Source organism: Acanthochromis polyacanthus, chromosome 15 (assembly GCF_021347895.1).
Source record: "Acanthochromis polyacanthus isolate Apoly-LR-REF ecotype Palm Island chromosome 15, KAUST_Apoly_ChrSc, whole genome shotgun sequence".
NCBI lineage: Eukaryota > Metazoa > Chordata > Actinopteri > Pomacentridae > Acanthochromis > Acanthochromis polyacanthus.
The window spans coordinates 19,812,082-19,831,433 of NC_067127.1; the positions used below are offsets into that span (position 1 = coordinate 19,812,082).

General features: G+C 39.6%; 1 protein-coding gene across 1 annotated transcript; it reads left to right on the plus strand.

Annotated features, from left to right (window-relative positions):
* The first annotated feature begins 1,350 nt into the window (after positions 1-1,350).
* Positions 1,351-18,669, plus strand: hells (helicase, lymphoid specific). The gene is given in 30 exon segments (XM_051959730.1): positions 1,351-1,673; positions 3,695-3,789; positions 5,559-5,605; positions 5,607-5,631; positions 5,634-5,678; positions 6,578-6,667; positions 6,670-6,695; positions 6,785-6,817; positions 6,897-6,930; positions 7,048-7,106; positions 7,195-7,236; positions 8,765-8,972; positions 8,975-8,991; positions 9,233-9,299; positions 9,302-9,355; positions 9,358-9,413; positions 9,655-9,798; positions 10,420-10,616; positions 11,611-11,705; positions 12,757-12,932; positions 13,179-13,321; positions 14,059-14,203; positions 14,415-14,498; positions 15,610-15,664; positions 15,667-15,728; positions 15,877-15,993; positions 16,085-16,244; positions 16,423-16,519; positions 16,638-16,714; positions 17,990-18,669. Coding segments are annotated over 30 exon segments (2,547 nt in total). The 5' UTR covers positions 1,351-1,665; the 3' UTR covers positions 18,079-18,669.
* The last annotated feature ends 683 nt before the right edge of the window (positions 18,670-19,352 follow it).

A 19,352-nucleotide genomic window follows, 5' to 3' on the forward strand; every position in this document is an offset into this window, starting at 1 on the left:
ACAGACAGACGGACACACAAACGCCGGGTGTCACATAACCTCCTTGGTGGAGGTAATCAACATTCAGCCATAAAATTATTAAGCTACATGAATTAAACATCAGATACACTACCGTCCAAATGTTTGGGGAAATGTACTTATTTTTGAAATATTTTTTTTCAATGAAGACAACTGCTTCACAGTGTGTGGATAGAGTCAGTAGCTCCTGGCAGCATACAATTTCCTGTAATTGCTCATGTAACACCGCATGCTGTTCACTGAGCGCAATATATATTTTGACTACTAGATGTCAGTAATACGCCAGAGAATTCACATACATTTCAAAACAAAATTTTTCTCTGTAATAACATCAAAATCTCTGCAAAGAAGCATATCCTCTGCGACCGCTACAGCTGGTGAGGCAGAAATCGCATAAATATGTTTTAATGTTTGGTCCTGATTGGCTGTTAAACCCATATACTCTGCTGATACTGCAGCTGATAAAACGGATTTTCGACAACTGATCATTCTTGTGGTATTTATTACTGAGATTATTCAATGAAAAGCATTAATTTCACTTTGATTTGCCAGAAAATTAAGATGATATCTTGCATTATGAGACAGTGTCAGATCCAAATGCACTTCAATATAATATCGTATTTAAATAGAAGTTTAAAGTTTAACAGTTGTAATGTGCAGCTGTCCTTTAGAATATACGGCTGCATTGATCGGTCGAGATAAATATATTACGTTCAACCGGTCTTGCATTATTATTATTTATTTTTTTACCGTCATACATTTTATATTTCTCATTGTTGACTGAAGCAGTTACACAAATTGTTTCATTTTGTACGGAAGAAGAGTGGCAGACACCCACTTTAAAAAAAAAAAAAAAAAAGGCCTATGGCTTATCCGTTTCCGGTATGTTCGCGGGAAATCTCATCTTAGATAAGGTGCGGCACACATTTCCATCTGGAGGGGTACTTTAGTTGTTTAACTGTTTTTTGGGGGGGGGTAGTGAAATGGTGTGTAAGCGATGAAATAATTTTTCACTTAACTGTTTAAGCATTTTACATGCTGTGTGTATTCCCACGGTGGTATTAACGTCCAAAATAATGCAATATATACTGTTATAAATCACACGTCTCCCTATTACAAGCATTGGGTTCGTCCTAACTGGCGCGAAATAAAGTAGCCCCGCCCCTCAGCTGCGTCAAGTCGTAGAGTGTGTATACAAATTGGCGGCAGCGACGTTATTTTTACTTTCATAATAAAAGATTATGGAGACCCCTCCAGGGACTTGTCGACGTAATGATAGCAGACTTGCTTTTATTTTGAAGGGTGCTGACCGGACGTACTCGTGAAGTTTGTCGCTGGAACCACAGTCTGACGGAGACGCATGCTGTGTCCTCTGCAGAGTAGTTACGTGTAGTTTAAACGAGGCTAATTTTACATGTTTGCACAGTTTTAGATACAGTTTTGCAATATAGTGCTATATCTGCACTCCTGCATACGGGTGAACTTTCTCATAACCACTAGCCAGTTAGTGTTTAGCCAGCAAAATTAGCTACAGCACTGTTAGATAGCCTCCTGTGTAACTGCCTCTGTGTTGTGCAAAGACTTTTTTTCCTAAACGTTATTGAAAAACCTTGAAGTCCCCTCGTATCAGCTTCGGTGTTTTCAACCATGAGTTGGTAAGTGAAATGTTTGTTGTTTATATTTTACGTCACACTAAACGACGTACTTGTTAGTTTAGCTGTTTATGTTTCGAAGAAAAGTTTACCAACTACCTACTTACAAAGAGCATCCATACTGTGGCAGTCTTGAATTTCCAATGACTCCTATAACTCATACTTTTCTGGGATGGAATCATTGAAAGCAGGACTCCTGACTAACTTTTCTCCTGGTAGAAATGGTGCTGCCAACTTTTATGGCTGGTCACACCAGCAAATAATTTCTTCGCCCAACCTCCTTATTCAGTTTCATCATTGCCACTGCTATTAATCCACCATGCATGCTGAAAGCAGATGTTTTTGCATAACCAAGTTATGTTGTATTGTTGACTTAATGTGTAAAGGTTTTTAATCTGAAAATATGCATTTTGTCACCAGTCGTCTTGTGTTGTCATTCATGAGTTGGGCACATGCTAACACTGAACATCTGCTTTATCGGTAAATCCTACATTGTACCGATGTTCCCTAAACGCCTCACATGCAGGTTCCGGTCGATTCTGCCAGGTGGTTGCAGTTTATCACCTGTGGGGTGTGTGTAACCAGAGATTTGTTGGAAACGGTGAAAAAAGAAGGACAATTGCAGGAAAATTCCAGGAAAGTTCTGGAAAAATCCCCAGAAATAGAATTTCTTTTACTATTTACTTTACAAAAATTGCAACAAAACAAAAAAACTGTACAATATTTCCCAAATGCCCTCAGGTCAGTTCTCAAGACTAACTTTTCTCTAGCTGCACAGTCAGTGGGTCGCACCTCCCACCTGGTCACAGGAGAAACCCCTCACTAGCTGAACATTTGCTAATCGACAGAAAAACATTTACTGATGCTCCCTGAACGCCTCACTGTGCAGGTAATGGTAGGTGCTGATAATGTGGCCGCGGTGTGCTCGGATAGTTGTATGAGGAAAATAGTTTGATAAACTGTTCTAATCTCAGTTTTTTTCAAATTAGACTGAATGATCTCATCCACATGTGCTGTTATATGAACAGAAGAAGCGCATATAAACACAAAAAAGACGGTCGTTTTCGTGTAGTGATTAGAAGCTAAAATCATGATTGTGATTAATAATGATTTAACTTTGCAATCCTACTGCTGAGCTAGCCATTCTAACTTGCCTCCTCTTTCCTCAGTTCTGTTAGAGGAAGGCATAACAGCTAAATATCTTGTTTTAAGCATCAGACAGGAACAGACTGACACAGACACGGAAGAATAAAAGTTCGTCTTTCTACCACTATGGCTGCTTGTACTGGTTAACCCTTTAGATGTACGTTTAATTGGACCCTACACTCTTCCATATACGTGGGTCAAAAAAGACCTGTGTAAGAATCAAAGTGTTTTATGTCATTGTGGTCATTTTGGTTAAGAATAATAATTTGTATTATTGTTTGTGTTATATTTTTAGCCACACAAAAGTGATTTCATGTTTGAAATATGTTTAATTTTCACTTTATGCGAATGTGAGCAGATTTTGAACATTTTGATGACTGAAAAAGAAGAACACTACTCAGAACAGCAATAGAAGAATGTCAACATCCGTTTTCTTTTTCTCTGTCTGTTGCAGCTCTCTGTCCCTCCAAGTTTGTGCACTTCAGCAGCTTTTGCATGATTATCAATGATAAATAGAGTGGGGTAGTAATCCAAATATTACAATTTCTTTAAAATTATAGACGTTAAATTGAAATTTAAATGGAATGATATCATAAATATGTTTTTTTGAAGAATAGCTCCACATGAAAAACTTTTCATTACAAAGATATTGCAAGAAAATGACCTCAGCTAAATGATCATCTTCACTCGAAATTTTGACTTAAACACTCTCAAAAAACGGTTGCATAGTCTGGAGCCCTGGAAAGAAACCTCTTTATCACAATAAAAACACCAAGCACTGTGGATGCCTTCATTCTAGTTTTGGAGAACTCCACAAAAAATGAGTGGAGGTTGTCCACACCGTTGATTTTTCTTTGTGTTTTTTCTGTTGCCGACAGCGTGAAAGAAGACAACCGAAGTGTGTCCCCTCACTGCCCCAAACCTGATGAATCTGAGGAGCCACTGGGAACAACCATGGAGACTGTAGCCAATGGTCAGTTAAAGGTCTTATATTGTGTCTCTTTTCGATAAGTTTTTCTCGGTCCTTCCTGGAAGACAGCGGTGCCATTTATTCTGGCAGCCTGGTGAAAATGAGGCATGACCAATATGGCTTGTGGCAAAAGTACAAGATTCCTATCCTACACATTTGAAGCAGAATCAATGTAAAAAGAAACGGTAACTTGTGATATTAACAAGTTAGTGACTTGGTACGACATTACTCAGTAAACAATGTTAATAGTTTGAACTTGGTAACATTTTTGTTTCACTTTTGCCACAGCAGAAGTCTGAACTGTCACATTAACAGATCAACAAGCACAAGCAGCTGTACTGCAGGTTGCGCTTTAGAGAGGCTTTTTTTTCCCCTTATCTGTGCGTAAGACACAGTTTGTGTGCCAAAAATTACAATCACCCCTCTCACTTGGCAGGTCCATAAAAATAGGAACTGTCCTGCAAATAAAAACTGACACCAATCACTTACATTATTGATACTCATAATTGATTAGTAAGAATCTTTATTTAATTTCTCAACAAGAGTTGAAGAGGGCAGAAACTAATAAAAGGAATTCTTCTGAATTTGTTTAATACCTGCATCATCAGACAGCATATCTATATGTGCATCTCTGGAGTGTGAGAGACTTAAATACACATAATTCTAAATTATCACCTACAAGGACACCCATCATTCCAGGTTACGATCCAACGACAAGACATAACTGTGTACTTTTCTTCACGTTATGAAGATGAGCTCTCACACACAGAATTTACGTTGTGTATGTTGCTTCCAGCTGACTTAAAATACCTGTAGCTTTAGGATCCAGAGTTGTGCACATTTACACATGGAGCAACAACAGTAGCTTCCAATAATTGGTAATAATTCTATATACCAATCAGGCGTAACATCATGACCACTGGATAATATTGTGTTGGTCCCCCTATGTGGTTAAAATGCTCTGAACCACTGGGCCTGGACCAGAGGATCTCTCAGGGGTCCTATGGGTCTGGCACCAGATGTTACATCCTGTTGATGCTTGATCAGAAAAGGATCTCAGAAGTTTGGAGTCAAATCAACATCTTGGGCGGTTTGTCATGTTCCCCAAGATATTCTGATTGTTTGATGTTTTTTGTGATGTGGTGGGGGTGCATTTTACTGCAAGGGTAGGCCAGTGATATGAAGGAGTGAGCTTGTTCTGGGACAATGTTTATTTGGGTGTCTAAGTCTCATCAACCAAAATCAAAGATTTTCCCAGCAGAACACCACGTAGTACCAATTTGATCAGTGGTATTCATGTCACCTGTCAGTGGTCATAATGCTGTAGCTGATCAGTGTATTATCTCTGGAGATAGGATTGGTTAGGGTTTTAACAGCAGCCCACTACTGTACTTTTCAAACACAAGATTAATAGTTTATCAGCTGCAGTTTAATCATTTGTTCCGTCGCAGCTGTCCTCTGGTTGAGTCCTGATCTCATCACAGCTGATGGGATGTTTTTATTTTTGCTCTTGTAAAGGAGTGTTGAGACTATCTTTACATATTAAATGAACACTCCGGCACTGTGGGTGGTTGTGTCTGAAAAAACTGAGAAACATTAACGTAAAAGTGACTACATCTGAATCACAGAATGCCATTACTTTAATCGATTGATGACACAGCACATACAATCACATGTCTGAAAGAGCAGAGATGAAAAGATACTGAGGTTGTGTGGGAAACTTATTCAGACTGTAACCCGTCAGTGTGACTGTCATTGTTGTTTCTTTAAAGATGTGAGTGTAAAATCTGAGAATGTGATGTCTGAAGGGTCATCACTAGGAAATGGAGGAAGAAGAGAAGAAGCTAATGAGGAAGGGGAGAGGAAAGAGAAGGAGATGATGGAAAAGGTATGTGGCTTCTTCATTGCTCAGATGTGTGCCTGTCTGTCACCCACAATGTATTCATGAAGCTGTGTTAAGCTGGCCTGGGTAGTGAATAGTCTTAGTACAAAGTATCAAAACTGTACGAGTCCAACGCTTTCATCTAAGACAGGGAGGTCAAGCATAAGGCCGTGGCTGCCCAAGGCGGTCCAATCCAGTCACAGAATGGCTTTGCAAAGTGTAAAAATGAAGAGAAGACTTAACTGCAAATTGTACATTTGTTAAAACTGTATATTTTACTTAATTCTACACCTAGACAAGTTGTTTTGATCATAAAGTGTTTTGTGTCTTTTGTAGTTAAACTGTGATCTGTAAGTTGCAATGCATGAATGATAAACTGAAGCATAATATTTCTCAAATTAAACCTAATTTTCTTAAGAAATTCAGGTTGTTCGTAATGTTTGTAAAGACAGTTACTTAAATGTGAACTTTTTCAGAATGCAATTTTTGCACTAAAACAAAGGAAACATTTGGAGTTGTAGTTATTATTCTAGGTTATAATGCTGTGATTTTACTGCTCATTGGGCTGTATGTGGCCCCTGAACTAAGATGAGTTTGACACCCCTGATTGTAATGTGTGATTAGATAGTATCCTGTGTAACTTTGTGTTTGATTAATAAAATATCTGACTGTATAGGTTAGTAGTTTATTACATTTCTTCACGCTGCTTGTGCTCACAAATTTAACACTTGACACCATGGCTAGATTTGTTAATACGGAAGGCATGTCAGTTAAAGAAAACCATATCCTCACATTGGTATGGATTTAAAAATCATGAAGTGGCACTAGTAATACATCTTAAATGAATCCAGCCCTCTCTGGAAATGCGATCTCTGTCATTGTTTGACTATTTTCAATGCTCACCCCAAGCCGGAGTCGGGGAGAGGGACTCCCATGACATGCGGTTCAAGAGACTGCAGCATTTGCTTCAGAAGAGCAACATCTACTCTAAATTCCTGCTGCTAAAATGGAGCAGCAACAGAATGAGGTAGTGTGTGTGTTCTACAGGCTCTTACTGTACCTGCTGCTACACACTGAATGATTACTAACATTCTGCTTTTCTGTCCACGATTTCAGGAAAAACTCAAGAAGGAGAAACTTCAAAAGAAGGTGAGGAATGTTGGAAAAACATCACTTAGCATGAAAGTACTTTGTTTAACTATATTCACAAAGTGTATTTGTGTTTTAGGCTCAAACCACTAAAAATGCAGAGCCTGAGAAAGGTGAGCAGATATTTTACTAAATACAGCATGAAAAGTCTTAGTAAATGTAAATACTGATATTTACAAACTCGTAGATGAAGTGATCATGCTATGCTTATGGTGTTTGTGATTATCCAGAGAAAAAAAAGCGGAAGAGGGATGAAGACTACAAAATAGCAGATGTCATGTCAAAAGAGGTGAGCCTCATTTCAGTTTTAGTCTGTTTTTTGGAAATTGTCATTTACTCGTCTGTTGACTTTGGTCCGGTTTGATTTTGTCTTCTAGGAAATCATGTCACAAGCTAAGAAAACAAAAGTGGACGAAGCGGTAAAGGTTCTTTTCTTTTTTGACCGTGTATGTGGACTGCTTGTTACCATTAGCCAGCGATTGTTAAATTGTCCAATGAATACTCAAATTTTGTGAGTTTCGTGCTTTGACGTAACCATGGTGATAAAGTAGATTGTGGGACAGAGGATAGTTACTCAAAACAGTGCCCAAAACAACGTCACACTGTGTGCTAATAAGTTTGCATACAATTTGAGTTTACAGTGAGCTGGTCTGAACACACTTTGAATGGCCCCAGTGACAAAGGCCACCTGATGTCATGTGAAACACACTGCTGTGAAAGTGTGACGGTGTTACAGAACACAAACAGCAAGCCAGTATGAGGAGCACTCATCTGAACGACACCCCACATGGCAATTCTTTGGTTCTCCAGCACTGTGACTTCATAACGTAGAGCTTCAGTAGAAATCAACTGGACTTCTTTTACAGATTCTTGAAGATGTTTCGTCTCTCGTCCAAGAGGCTTCTTCACTTCTAACTGGCTAATGGGGAATCACTAGTCAGTTAGCACTGAAGAAACCTTTTCAATGAATGTGAAACGTTTTCAAAAACCAAAAAGAGAAGTCCAGTTGATTTCTACTGAAGCTTCTATGATTACCATGACCTGGATGACTGAGAATCTACAGACATTTTGACTTTATAGTTCCAACACAAATGACATGTTTTTAACCGTACTGATAGTCATACTCTCAGGACTCTATATATTCAGTTATACCGCAATGCTTTTGTACTGCCCAAGCCGACTGGATAGATGTGAAGGCATGCGTGTCAATATGTCAATAATCCAGGAGTGTGAATTGAGGTGGTTGTAGACTGTACAGCCTCATTCAGGACTGATATTATGAGGGGAGGATGAGATGAAAATATATACTTTGGCTCATTTCAGACTGGATTTTAAACTCTACAAATAACAGGATCAGCTTTGTAACTAGTATGGGCATTCACCCGGACAAAGCAGAACAAAAAGCAGACTAAATGTCCATTAATTTACTCTGAAACCACAGAAAAAAGAAGATGCTCCTCAATTGGCACGTTACAAACAAGAGCTGCTGATCACTAATTCAGCTGCTTTTATGGGCTCAGTTTGACAGAATGTTTTTTTCTGTTTTGAAATTGATTCCCACCCCTGCCTTGTATCCTAACATGTTTCTGTGACACCGGAAAAACATTTCTGCTTCCTCCATGTTCACACAAAATCTTGGATTTTACACTATGGTTGATAATATGCAGGAGAAAAAAATGAGGTTGCTTTGAAAAACAAGACTTCAGATTGGATTTAAATAACAGAAGAAGCAGTGAGTTTGCTAAAACCAGAGGCTCCGTTGTACTGTAATTACTACTGAAAACAGTTTGACTCCCTCTAGACTGGACTAAAATCGCTAACCAGTTGAGTTAATGTTAAATCACCTCCTCTACAGAATTAAGTTCTGTTTGAAATGGGTGCAAACTGGATTAAACAGCTTATTTCCAGTCATATGCCGGTGTGACATAATCACTCATCTCATGTTAGGATGCGGGATCGGCCCAGAAGAAACTAGAAGCTGAGGATATCGAAAAGATGAGCGATTCCAACCAAGATATCAAGAACCGGTTGTCGGAGACGGTGCGAGACAACGCCAAGCATCTCCTGCACCCTCACAGGAAGGTGAACGGACAGCCAGTCCCCACCCAGCAGCCACAGCTCTTCACTGGAGGAGTTATGAGGTGGTACCAGATAGAAGCATCGAGTGGTTGAGGGTGAGTATCAGCAGTGACTTATTTAACATCTGTCAGGACTTTAACAGAATTAATGAAGTCTTTCTGAACTTTAAAGTCCATGGAAACCGTTTTAGTCACGAGTGGAGATTTTTGTTAGTTGTCAACTTAAGAGCCTTTCACACAGGATACGGCAATCCCCTGATGTCCCTGATGGTTTTGAGTGTTTATGTTGCTGCTGAGTGTAAACATGCAGCCGATATTGTCCCCTCTCTGCTGCCAGATGTTGTGGGAGAATGGCATCAACGGGATCCTGGCTGATGAGATGGGACTGGGAAAGACCATCCAGTGCATGCTCACATCGCCATGATGATAGAAAAAAAAGTGATGGGCCCCTTCCTGGTGGTGGCCCTCTGTCCACTCTGCCCAACTGGGTCAACGAGTTCAAGCGCTTTACCCCTGAGGTAAGAGAAGTATGGCTGAGATTATCCTTGTTTCATAAAGTGTGTGGAGCTCTGAATGACTTTGTTGTCTTCAAGTCACTTCAGGCAAATTTTCAGCTAAGCTTTTCTGCAGATTTTATGAAGTGAAATATTCTCACACCACTTTGGAATAAGACTTCTGAGATATAAATGAAGACTGTACTATCGTCAAGCAGCAGTGTTCTGTTCTACCACTGGTTCACTAACACTGAGTTTGTCCCAGGTGTCTGTGCTGCTCTACCATGGTTCTAAACCAGAGAGGGCTAAGCTGCTGAAGCAGGTCCGCAGGCCTCAGGGACCCCTCAGCATGTGTCCTGTGGTCATCACCTCCTTTGAGATCTCCATGATTGACAGAAAATTCCTCCAGGTAGATCCCTTTTTATCATTTACTATACAACAAAATGGTTATTATTGGAGCTTATTCATGTCAAAAGATAAGACAAAAGTGATCGGTTCAAACAGAGGCTGCATAGTCTTCTTTTCTACCATCTGCATGTTACGGAAAACAAGCATCCAAGTGATTCACCAAAACATTTCCACCTGTCATTATTTTGAGTTAACAGAGGCTGCATCCTTCATATAATTTTGCCCAAGACGGCTGAGATTGGTTTAAAGAAATACAAACATGGCCCAAAAACAAACAGAAAATAAAGTGCAGCCGAACCATCATCTACTACAGGATCATCTGACCAAGCCAGACTTAAGCTTGTCACAGTTAACAATGAGCTGATCTGTTTATGGACTGAATGATTTTTGGTTTTGGAATGTGGCTCAAATAAAACAAGCAATTTAAATTCCACATGTTGGACTTTGAGACCTTTAGCATACATTTCATTGTTTTTCCACATTTTATAATCACGACTACATGGCTGTATTTATGAAATAATAGATTAATTGATATTTAAATTATTAATTGTTTTCTTCCTATTTGGCTGTTCTCAAGGGCATTGTATAAGAAGCCAGAATATGTTTTTGTTTTCTGCCCTAGCACTTCCAATGGAAGTACCTAATAGTGGATGAAGGCCACAGGATCAAAAACCTCAACTGCCGGCTGGTTCGGGAGCTGAAGATACTGCCCACTGACAACAAGCTGCTGCTGACAGGAACACCGCTGCAGAACAACCTGGCTGAGCTCTGGTCCCTTCTCAACTTTCTCCTGCCAGAGGTCTTTGATGATCTCAAGAGGTGATTTCTGGTGTTACTGATAACGGATCAACACACTTTTGCGTCCAAATTCACATCCCTTCCTCTCATTCATGAAGTATTCACTACAGAGAGCTACTTTTTGCTATAATGCCAGTTACTAGTCTGTGCAAAGTTGGAATGTTGGTGTGAAAAAAAAATAAAATTGAAATTTACATCAAACTAACACAGTTGCACTAAAACAAAGGGGAAAAATTGGAATTGTTATTTATAGGATATTATGCTCTGATTTTACTGGTCCAGCACACTTGAGATCAAATTGAGCTGAATGTGGCCCCTGAACTAATAATGAGTTTGGTACCCCTGATCTAGACTGTTCTGAAAAAACAAAACAAGATACAGTATGTATGTTTAGCTCTTATGATGCCCAAGATAACAACTTACAAGTCAAGGTTGTCAAATTACCTTGAAAATAGCCTGGAGTTCATACAGTGGAATGGTCTGTACTTACATGGGGCCTCTGTACCTTAGTGGTACTAAAAGCACTTGACAGTGTTTCCCATTATAAGGTGCTTTCCTGCCATCCGGAGCAGCTTTGGGTTCAGTGTGTCGCCTAGGAACACTTAAACATGTGCAGTTAGTGCTCTAACAGCTTAGCCACATTTGGGCTGTCAGAACAGTTTCATTTGGTGAAATGCTTCACTTGCAGTATTTTCTATGATATTAATTCATTTCTGGATGAAATAATCAGCCAAAGATACTCCTAACAGCACCTGCTGTGAGTACTTTTTGAAATAGGCTCCATGATGGTGAGATCAGGTCACTGTGGGTTCAGTCCATCTGTTTGTGGAATGTTTTGTTGTCCTGCTGCACAGTGCATTTAGGATGATCAGACAGCCCCCTGATGGTGTGATGTTGATAATGACCAAAAAGAAACTCAACATCCAAAGTGCCTGAAACCTGCAGTCAGATATGACATTTCTGCTTCCTTTAAGTAGCTCACCTTTAACCACTTGTTGATGTGTTCTCTGCACAGCTTTGAGTCATGGTTTGACATCAACTCCCTTGGTGAGGCTGAGAATGTGGTGGTTGCTGAACGTGAGCAGAACATCCTGAGTATGTTGCACACAGGTCAGTCCTTAAAATGCACCGTGCAATTACGATGCACTCTGACATACTTAATTATTCTTACAGCGTCAGTGACATTCATGATTTCAAACCCTTTCTGATTCCTTTTTATCAGGACCGAGGCTTCTTAAGTTCAGTGAACATTAGTGAATATGCTGCTGTGCACAGTGATTTGAACAAGAAATGATTCCAGACTGCATCCGTCCACAATAATTGTATGATTACTAGTTTAGAGTGTTTCCTTTATGAAGTGTTCAAACAATTCTTTCAGACTACATTGAAAATTCATGTCTGAAAATAGACACTTAGTGCCATAAAAGTGAATGCATGTGTAATGTAGGACACCTTAGATTTCCTATTAGCCTGACTGAACAAATTAATTGAAAGGCTTTTGAACACCAGAACCTTCTCAGTTTTGGACCTCTGGACTTTGTCAGCACCATTGTTCCACAGAAAAAAGAACTGAAAATCTAATTTGTGTGACTTCAGCAACATGGAAATAGTAGGACATCACATAACTCCACCACATTCCTTGACGGAGTAATAAAAAGAAGCCAGATGAACACTGAAAGCACATTTTTGTCCACATGAGACCAAGATAAAATTCTTTGGCTCATCTAAAGTCCAGCATGTGTCTTGTCCTCTTAGCTGTGACTACATCAGTGAATACATAGTCCAGACAGTACAGCTCAGAGGTGGGAGAGAATATGGGAGTGCATTATTTGTAAAATGTTTTTGGACTTCACATTTATAGAAGGCATCATGAATGCCTGTGGATAAACCCAAAATAGTGACTGATACTGACCCAAAGCACACTGTCAGGACCACACAGGAGCTTTTGAAGTAAAATACAGTCAGAACTTAGACCTGGCCTGTACTTAGTAAATAAGAATTTAGAAAATAATCAGATTACTTTAATGTGATGCAGTGTTGAATCATTTGACATTTAAGTGATATTACACAGGGTAAACTCACTTTTGTTGTGGACTTAATTGCCATAGATGTATGATTAATTTTCTTTCTGGGCATACAGCAAGACATGTATTTATTCCAGGTTTTCTTTTTCAGATTCTGACTCCATTTCTGCTGAGAAGACTGAAGTCAGACGTCACGCTGGAGATTCCTCCGAAGAAAGAGATTGTAGTTTATGCTCCTCTGACTGCCAAACAGGAGACCTTTTACACCGCTGTCGTCAACAAGACCATCTCCAAGATGCTGGGTCAGGAAAAGGTAACACAGTGTAGCGTGCATATGCAAGAGTACTTCTAAATGTTTTCAGCCTCACCAGAAAATATGTCAGGAGCCAGACTGTTCCTCTGTTTTTCAGTAGTCTATTTTACTGTTAATGTGCTTGGTCCACAGATGTTCAAGGTTTGGCAGTTTAAAGCCGAATAGAAATACTTTATTAATCCCTATCTAGAAAGTGCCAGTGACAGCCAAGTGTTTAAAAATGGTCTGTTCTCCTAATTCTTTTAGACCGAGGCTCCTGTGCTGTTAACATCAAGTGGAAGACCAAAGCGTCGTAGTCAGAAGGTGGTGAACTACAGTGAAATGGATGCAGACACGCCATACGACCTGGAGAAATATTTGGAGAGAGTCCGCAACGAGGTGGAGCAAAGGTCAGCGCTGCTTACACACATCTCAGCTACGCTTAAAAGTGCAGGTCGCTAACAATCCTTGCCATGTTTTGGAATCAGTCTCCCTGATTGCATTGGAGAATGTGAATTCATCTAACTCTGTGGTTCTTAACCTTTTTAAAGGGTAAACCAAAGCTGTGGTTTGTGCAAAGAACCCCTTCTGATTGTTGAGACTGGTGTCATTAACCTTGTCAGGCCTTAACTAACTCTAAACATTTAAATGCAGTTGTTGCTGCCAAGAAACCAATCTGTTATCAGGTTTAGGGGGCAGTTACTTTTACACAGGGGTGATTTAGGTTTTCAATAAATCATTTTTTGAAAACTGTGTTTTGTGAGTTATCTCTGTCTAACATTAAATAAATGTGAATATTAGTTTGAATCTGGAACATATAAGGGTGAGAAATATGCAAAAATAGAAGATATCAGTGAATTACTTTTTAACAACACTGGAGAATGATCTACCTTTAATTTATTATCTTATTTAATGTGGGCCATGCACACACAACTGCTGAATGAGAGTTGACTACATAGCTAGCTTTTTTTTTTAAATGCCCTTTTGAAATGAAAATGTCGTGTCAGTTTGGACACAGCCTCTGAACCAGGTTGTAGGTGGAGTTTTTAGTCTGCAGCATTTCCTGTGATCTTGTTTGATCTTCTCCTGACCCTGTGAGTCTCTGTCACAGCTCTGCTCACATTTAATTCCCTCTCATGTCCTTCAGCTCTCATCCAGTCGTGGATGTCCAGAGCCCGCTGGATGCTCAGATCAACCTGAAGCTGCAGAACATTCTCATGTTGCTAAAGAGATGCTGTAACCACCCTTACCTGGTGGAGTACCCCCTTGATCCCACCACACAGGAGTTCAAGGTAACTCACCATTTTCCTGTACTGTCTGATACTACAGTTACTGTTTTGGAATAGTTCCAGTTTTTGTGATTTGAAGCAGAAATGAAAATATTTGTAGTTATACTCGAACAGAATGAAGTTGTTGAAAAGCAGGAGCTAAGCAGATCAGCATGATGTTTCTTCTTAGTGCTGGTAGAAAAGCAGAGCTCTTTACATCCTGTGCTCCTTACAGATTGATGAGCAGCTGGTGCAGAGCTCTGGAAAGTTTCTCATTCTGGACAGGCTGCTGCCGGCACTGAAGGAAAGGGGACATAAGGTAAAACAGGACCTCAGTGGCCAAAAGTACGACCTCATGTCACATAGTGCTGTTTTCTAAAAGTTTCAGACGTCATGGAAACAAATGTTATGCTTCATGAACACCTACGATGAAAACCTGCTCAGAACCTAATTATTGAGACATGAAAATAAGTTCCATTGAAGTATCAGTGAACTCAAAGACACAGATTCTGCATTGAATCTGATTTTTATTCCTTGATTCAGTTAATGGTATCTTTTCTACTCGGTGGTAGTGAAGTGTGGGGACAACACAGGCACACACTACTAGATCCTGCAGGTACACAAAGCTTAAAACTCCAGATAAGCGAAAAGGCTGATTTCTAGTATTAATCAAAATCCATCTATAAAAGCATAAGCTTCATCTAGAACAGATCGACTCAGTTTGTCTGTTTCATGAGTCAGTTGTACAGTTATTTATGTTGGTGTAATGGTACAAAAAATACACAATTCAGGATGTTTTCAGTACAGCTGAGGACACTTCTGACATTTTTTTTTTTTAATTTATGTTTTGGAAATTCATTTAAGAAAATTATAATCTTCAGATCTTCCTAATTTCCCATAATTTCTCCACCAAGGATCGCATTGGAGTTATGTGACGAATCTCTGTCTGTCCGTGCCGTCCGCAACATTACTCAAAAACGGGCCAAACAGATTTGGATGAGATTTTCAGGGAAAGGTCAGAAATGACACAAGGACCAAGTGATTAGATCTTGACAGTTGATGGCAGCTTATAGTCTGGATCCACAGATTTGTTAGAGATTTGTCATTGCGAGATAGCGGCATGGGGTTGCTGTAACCATGACAACCTGTGAACACTTCGTCAGCTGCCTGTTGACGATCACATGATTGCAATTCTACTACAAATCGACTGCTGCGGGCCATACATTTTTTTTAAAAATTTCATGTGTCGGAAATCCTACAACAGCTGAGCAGGATTGACGGAGTACTGTTCTCACTGAGTGCTTTCCTTGTTTTAACTGTACTTGTGAAAGCTCCAGTCTGTATATCTGTCTGGTATTGGTCCTGATGTGTCCTCTGCCATGTTTGTTTTTTATGTAGTTCTGATGTGTGTGTTGTTCGTTGTGTTCCAGGTGCTGATCTTCAGTCAGATGACGTCCATCTTGGATGTTCTGATGGATTACTGCTATCTCGGAAATTTCAGTACAGTCGACTGGATGGCAGCATGTCTTACGCCGACAGAGATGAAAATGTGAGTTTTAAACAGAGAAGCCGGTGCAGAAATGCTTAACTTGGTGTGACACTGTGAGGTTCTTATTTGGATCTGTAAATGCCAGGCATCAACACTGCTGCTCTTAATGTTTGTGTTCTGGTTTGATCTGGTTCTTCTGTCCCTCCAGATGACCAAATTTTCCAAAGATCCAGAGGTGTTCATCTTCCTGCTGAGCACCAGAGCAGGTGGACTTGGGATCAACCTGACAGCTGCTGACACTGTCATCATCTTTGACAGTGACTGGGTGGGTGCAGATTCAAAATAATTAGTAATGCATGTTTCTGTATATTGTGAGTGTAAACTTGGTGTTCAATGTTGCTTCCTTGCCGTCTCAGAACCCTCAGGCAGACCTGCAGGCTCAGGACCGCTGCCACCGTATCGGGCAAACCAAACCAGTGGTGGTGTACCGCCTGGTCACAGCCAACACCATTGACCAGAAGATCCTGGAGAGGGCCTCCGCCAAGAGGAAACTGGAGCAGATGGTCATCCACAAGAGTGAGTGGTTTCACCCTAATGGAATAAAGAGAAATACAAGGTTGCCACTCCCCACAGCAGTGGCTTAACCTTAACAACTTGTTTTGAATTGCAAACACTGATCCAAAGGGGCTCGGAAACATTTACCAAATGCCACGTTTTGTGATTGTTCTAAATCTTCCGTTGCTTTCCTCCATAGATAAGTTCAAAGGTGGGAAATCAGAGCTGAACCAAAGCAAAAGCTGCATTGATCTGGATGAGCTGAGGGAGCTGCTTAAAGCTGGAAGCACTGAGAAGTAAGGAATGATTCTCTGCTCAAAGTTAAAATGTTTGGAGAATGGAAAGAATAACATTAATGGATCTTTAACCTGTTGATCAATTGTCACATCTGACTGTAACTTTTGTCCAACTCAGGGAGGTGAAAGCTTCAAGGGGGAAGGTGATCAGTGACCAGGACCTGGAGATTCTGCTGGATCGTAGTGACTTACTGGGTGAGGAGATGAAATCGAATCTTGCTTTGTGTCACAGGTCATCTGTCTTCCTGGTTACTTAAACTCCTCCACTATTACATTCAAAGCAGAGTCTGAATTATCAAAAGTTGATCATGCTTTTGGTTTTACTGCAGAAGTACATTGTGTTCTGATGTCCTTTTAGTGACTCCCCAAAGGCTTGAATGTTATTAATTAATTTTATTTGTAATTGCGGTTTTTTTAGTTAGTTAAAGGGTTTTTTTCTTTTTCCAGTGGCTTTGACATTTCCACTTCTGTATCAAACTTTTTGTTTGTTTTTTCTGTCTATATTTTTAAGGTTGCTATGAGGGGACTAGTCCATTAAATTATTGACAGCCCGATTTACAGAATATTTAGTGGGAAAAATAGGTCGTTTTTTCCTGGCTGTTGACTCTATTGTCCATATTTATGGAGAGACCAAATCAAAATCTACTCTGTAAAAAGCTTTGACTCCAACATGTCAGCATAATGAAACCTGGCATTTAAAGGTGATTTCATCCAATGTTCAGATTGCTGTTCTAGAAATTTATGCAAATTTGCTTTTAACTCATAATATTTAATTTCCATGTTTAATCAGAACATTTCTGAGAAGTTGTAATACAAAAAATATTGTCTTAGTAAAATATTGTCTCAATATTAAACAGCTGGGGACGTGTCACAGTGATGTTTTACATTTGAGGCTCAGTATCCACTGCAGTGGACAGTTGTGTATCTCACTCCTAACAATATGTGTTTAACACATGATGAGAAGCCAGTGGGCTCAGAAGAAAGGATGTTGCCAGATAAAGTATTTTCTAGTTTGGCCCCAAATCTTCAATAAGTGTGATACCACTGGATGTGACTTCAGAATATCATGTTTGTTTAGTTTGTTTATTCATTTGGATCGTGTGCCCTTAAAGAGACAGGTTACAGTAAAAGACATTTTGTTTTCTTTTAAGTGCAAAGCTACACTGAAAGGAAAAAATATTCAGTACCTTTCTTGTCTCCTCTCATTTTCTTTTATCTTCAATGGGAATGCTCATTTTTTCCCATTTCTCTCTAAATGTATCTAGTCAAACGGGGCATTTAGTTTACACCATGGCAAAAGAGAAAGATCCACATTTAATGTCTGAAGCTTTAGTCCAACGGAATCACCATAAAATAAATGTGACCAATCCAGTGATCTGTACTGATTTATCTGTACTGACCACTGATCTGCTGTAGTCTTTTTACTGCTAACTTCGTAGCTGAAGTAAAACATTCTTTGTATTTTTTTAGACAAAGGGAAAGGGAGCAAGAAGAAGGAGAAGGTGGGAGTCTTCAGAGTGGTTGATGCCAAAGAGTTGTCAGATATCACTCTGGCCTGAAGACACCTGGAACAATTCAACAAACTAAACTTCCATCCAGAGGGTTCGCGATAGCCGTCACTTTAAGAGAACATCTTCAAACTGCTGATGGTAGACTTTGAATACTGTACTCTGTCTTTTCCGTTCTTAGCTGCCTTGATAGTATTCTGTGTAAGTGTTTTGTACTGTTTTGTTGCTAAATGTAGTCTATAGAGCTTAACCACTGTGTCCTTTTCAAGACCAAACTGACTGTGGAATTTTTGACTGCTGAGTTTCTTGGCAAAAGATAGAGAAAGAAAATAGTGCAAACAGCCAAGATACTCCTAGCAGTGGCATTACAACTGTCATATCACCCTGGTTCTTTTACTTTGAGAGGGCCACTTACATACTGTATATTATTTTGAAGACTGAATTCTTCTCTGCCTGGAACACTTTAACATGTAGAAGCTGCAGCGATGTGATTAAGCCTGGTTAGTGTGCTTAATTGTTTTTCATTTGCTCATTTAAAGCAGAGGAATTGTTTTGCCGACGCTGTAGTCAAAGCTCCTTTGTGCATCTGAAGCATAGTTCTGTTTTTATATAAATAAAGCCATTTCACATGTCTCTTGTTTTGAACCTGCATGTAACTGAGCTTCATTTTTAAACCTGTGCTAAGTTACTAAAACTCTGACAAGTTACTTTGAGGCTTTGTGCACACTGTGTCCATATTGTATTCATTTTATACAGTTTAGCTTTACAACCTTTATCATATTACAATGAAATGGCAACCACACTCCCAGACATCAGCATGCCTTAAAAGAACATAAGACTTTGACCTAGCCTCTAAATCTTCCAGTTACCAAATCTGATTGAGCATGTGTGGGTATTCAAGGTCTGCCCTACAACCTACGGGACCACAGAAGACCTCCAAACCTCCCGTCCATTCCCTAATGTGTCTGACCAGTTTTGGTGGCCGTACACAGTGTTACTCAGCTGGTTTTATAGTTGTATCACCAGTCAGTGTAAATCAAAGTTGTCCTCTTGTTGCACTGAGGTGTAGTTAAACTAACAGCCTCCATCCTAAACAGCACTTAGTCGTGTTCTTGTATCGTGGAAAATATAACAAAAGAAGTTGCAGTTGTCATTTTATACTGTAATTTAAGGAAGTTCTGTTATAATGTTACAATCAGATTCATATGTTGAATGAAACTGAATGCCTGTAGTTTGAGAAGGACAAGTGCAGCAGTCAAGTAAGAGCTGCCAAGTTATGCCCAGTTGCACACTGATGATTACTGACTCACAGGAGAATTCAAATC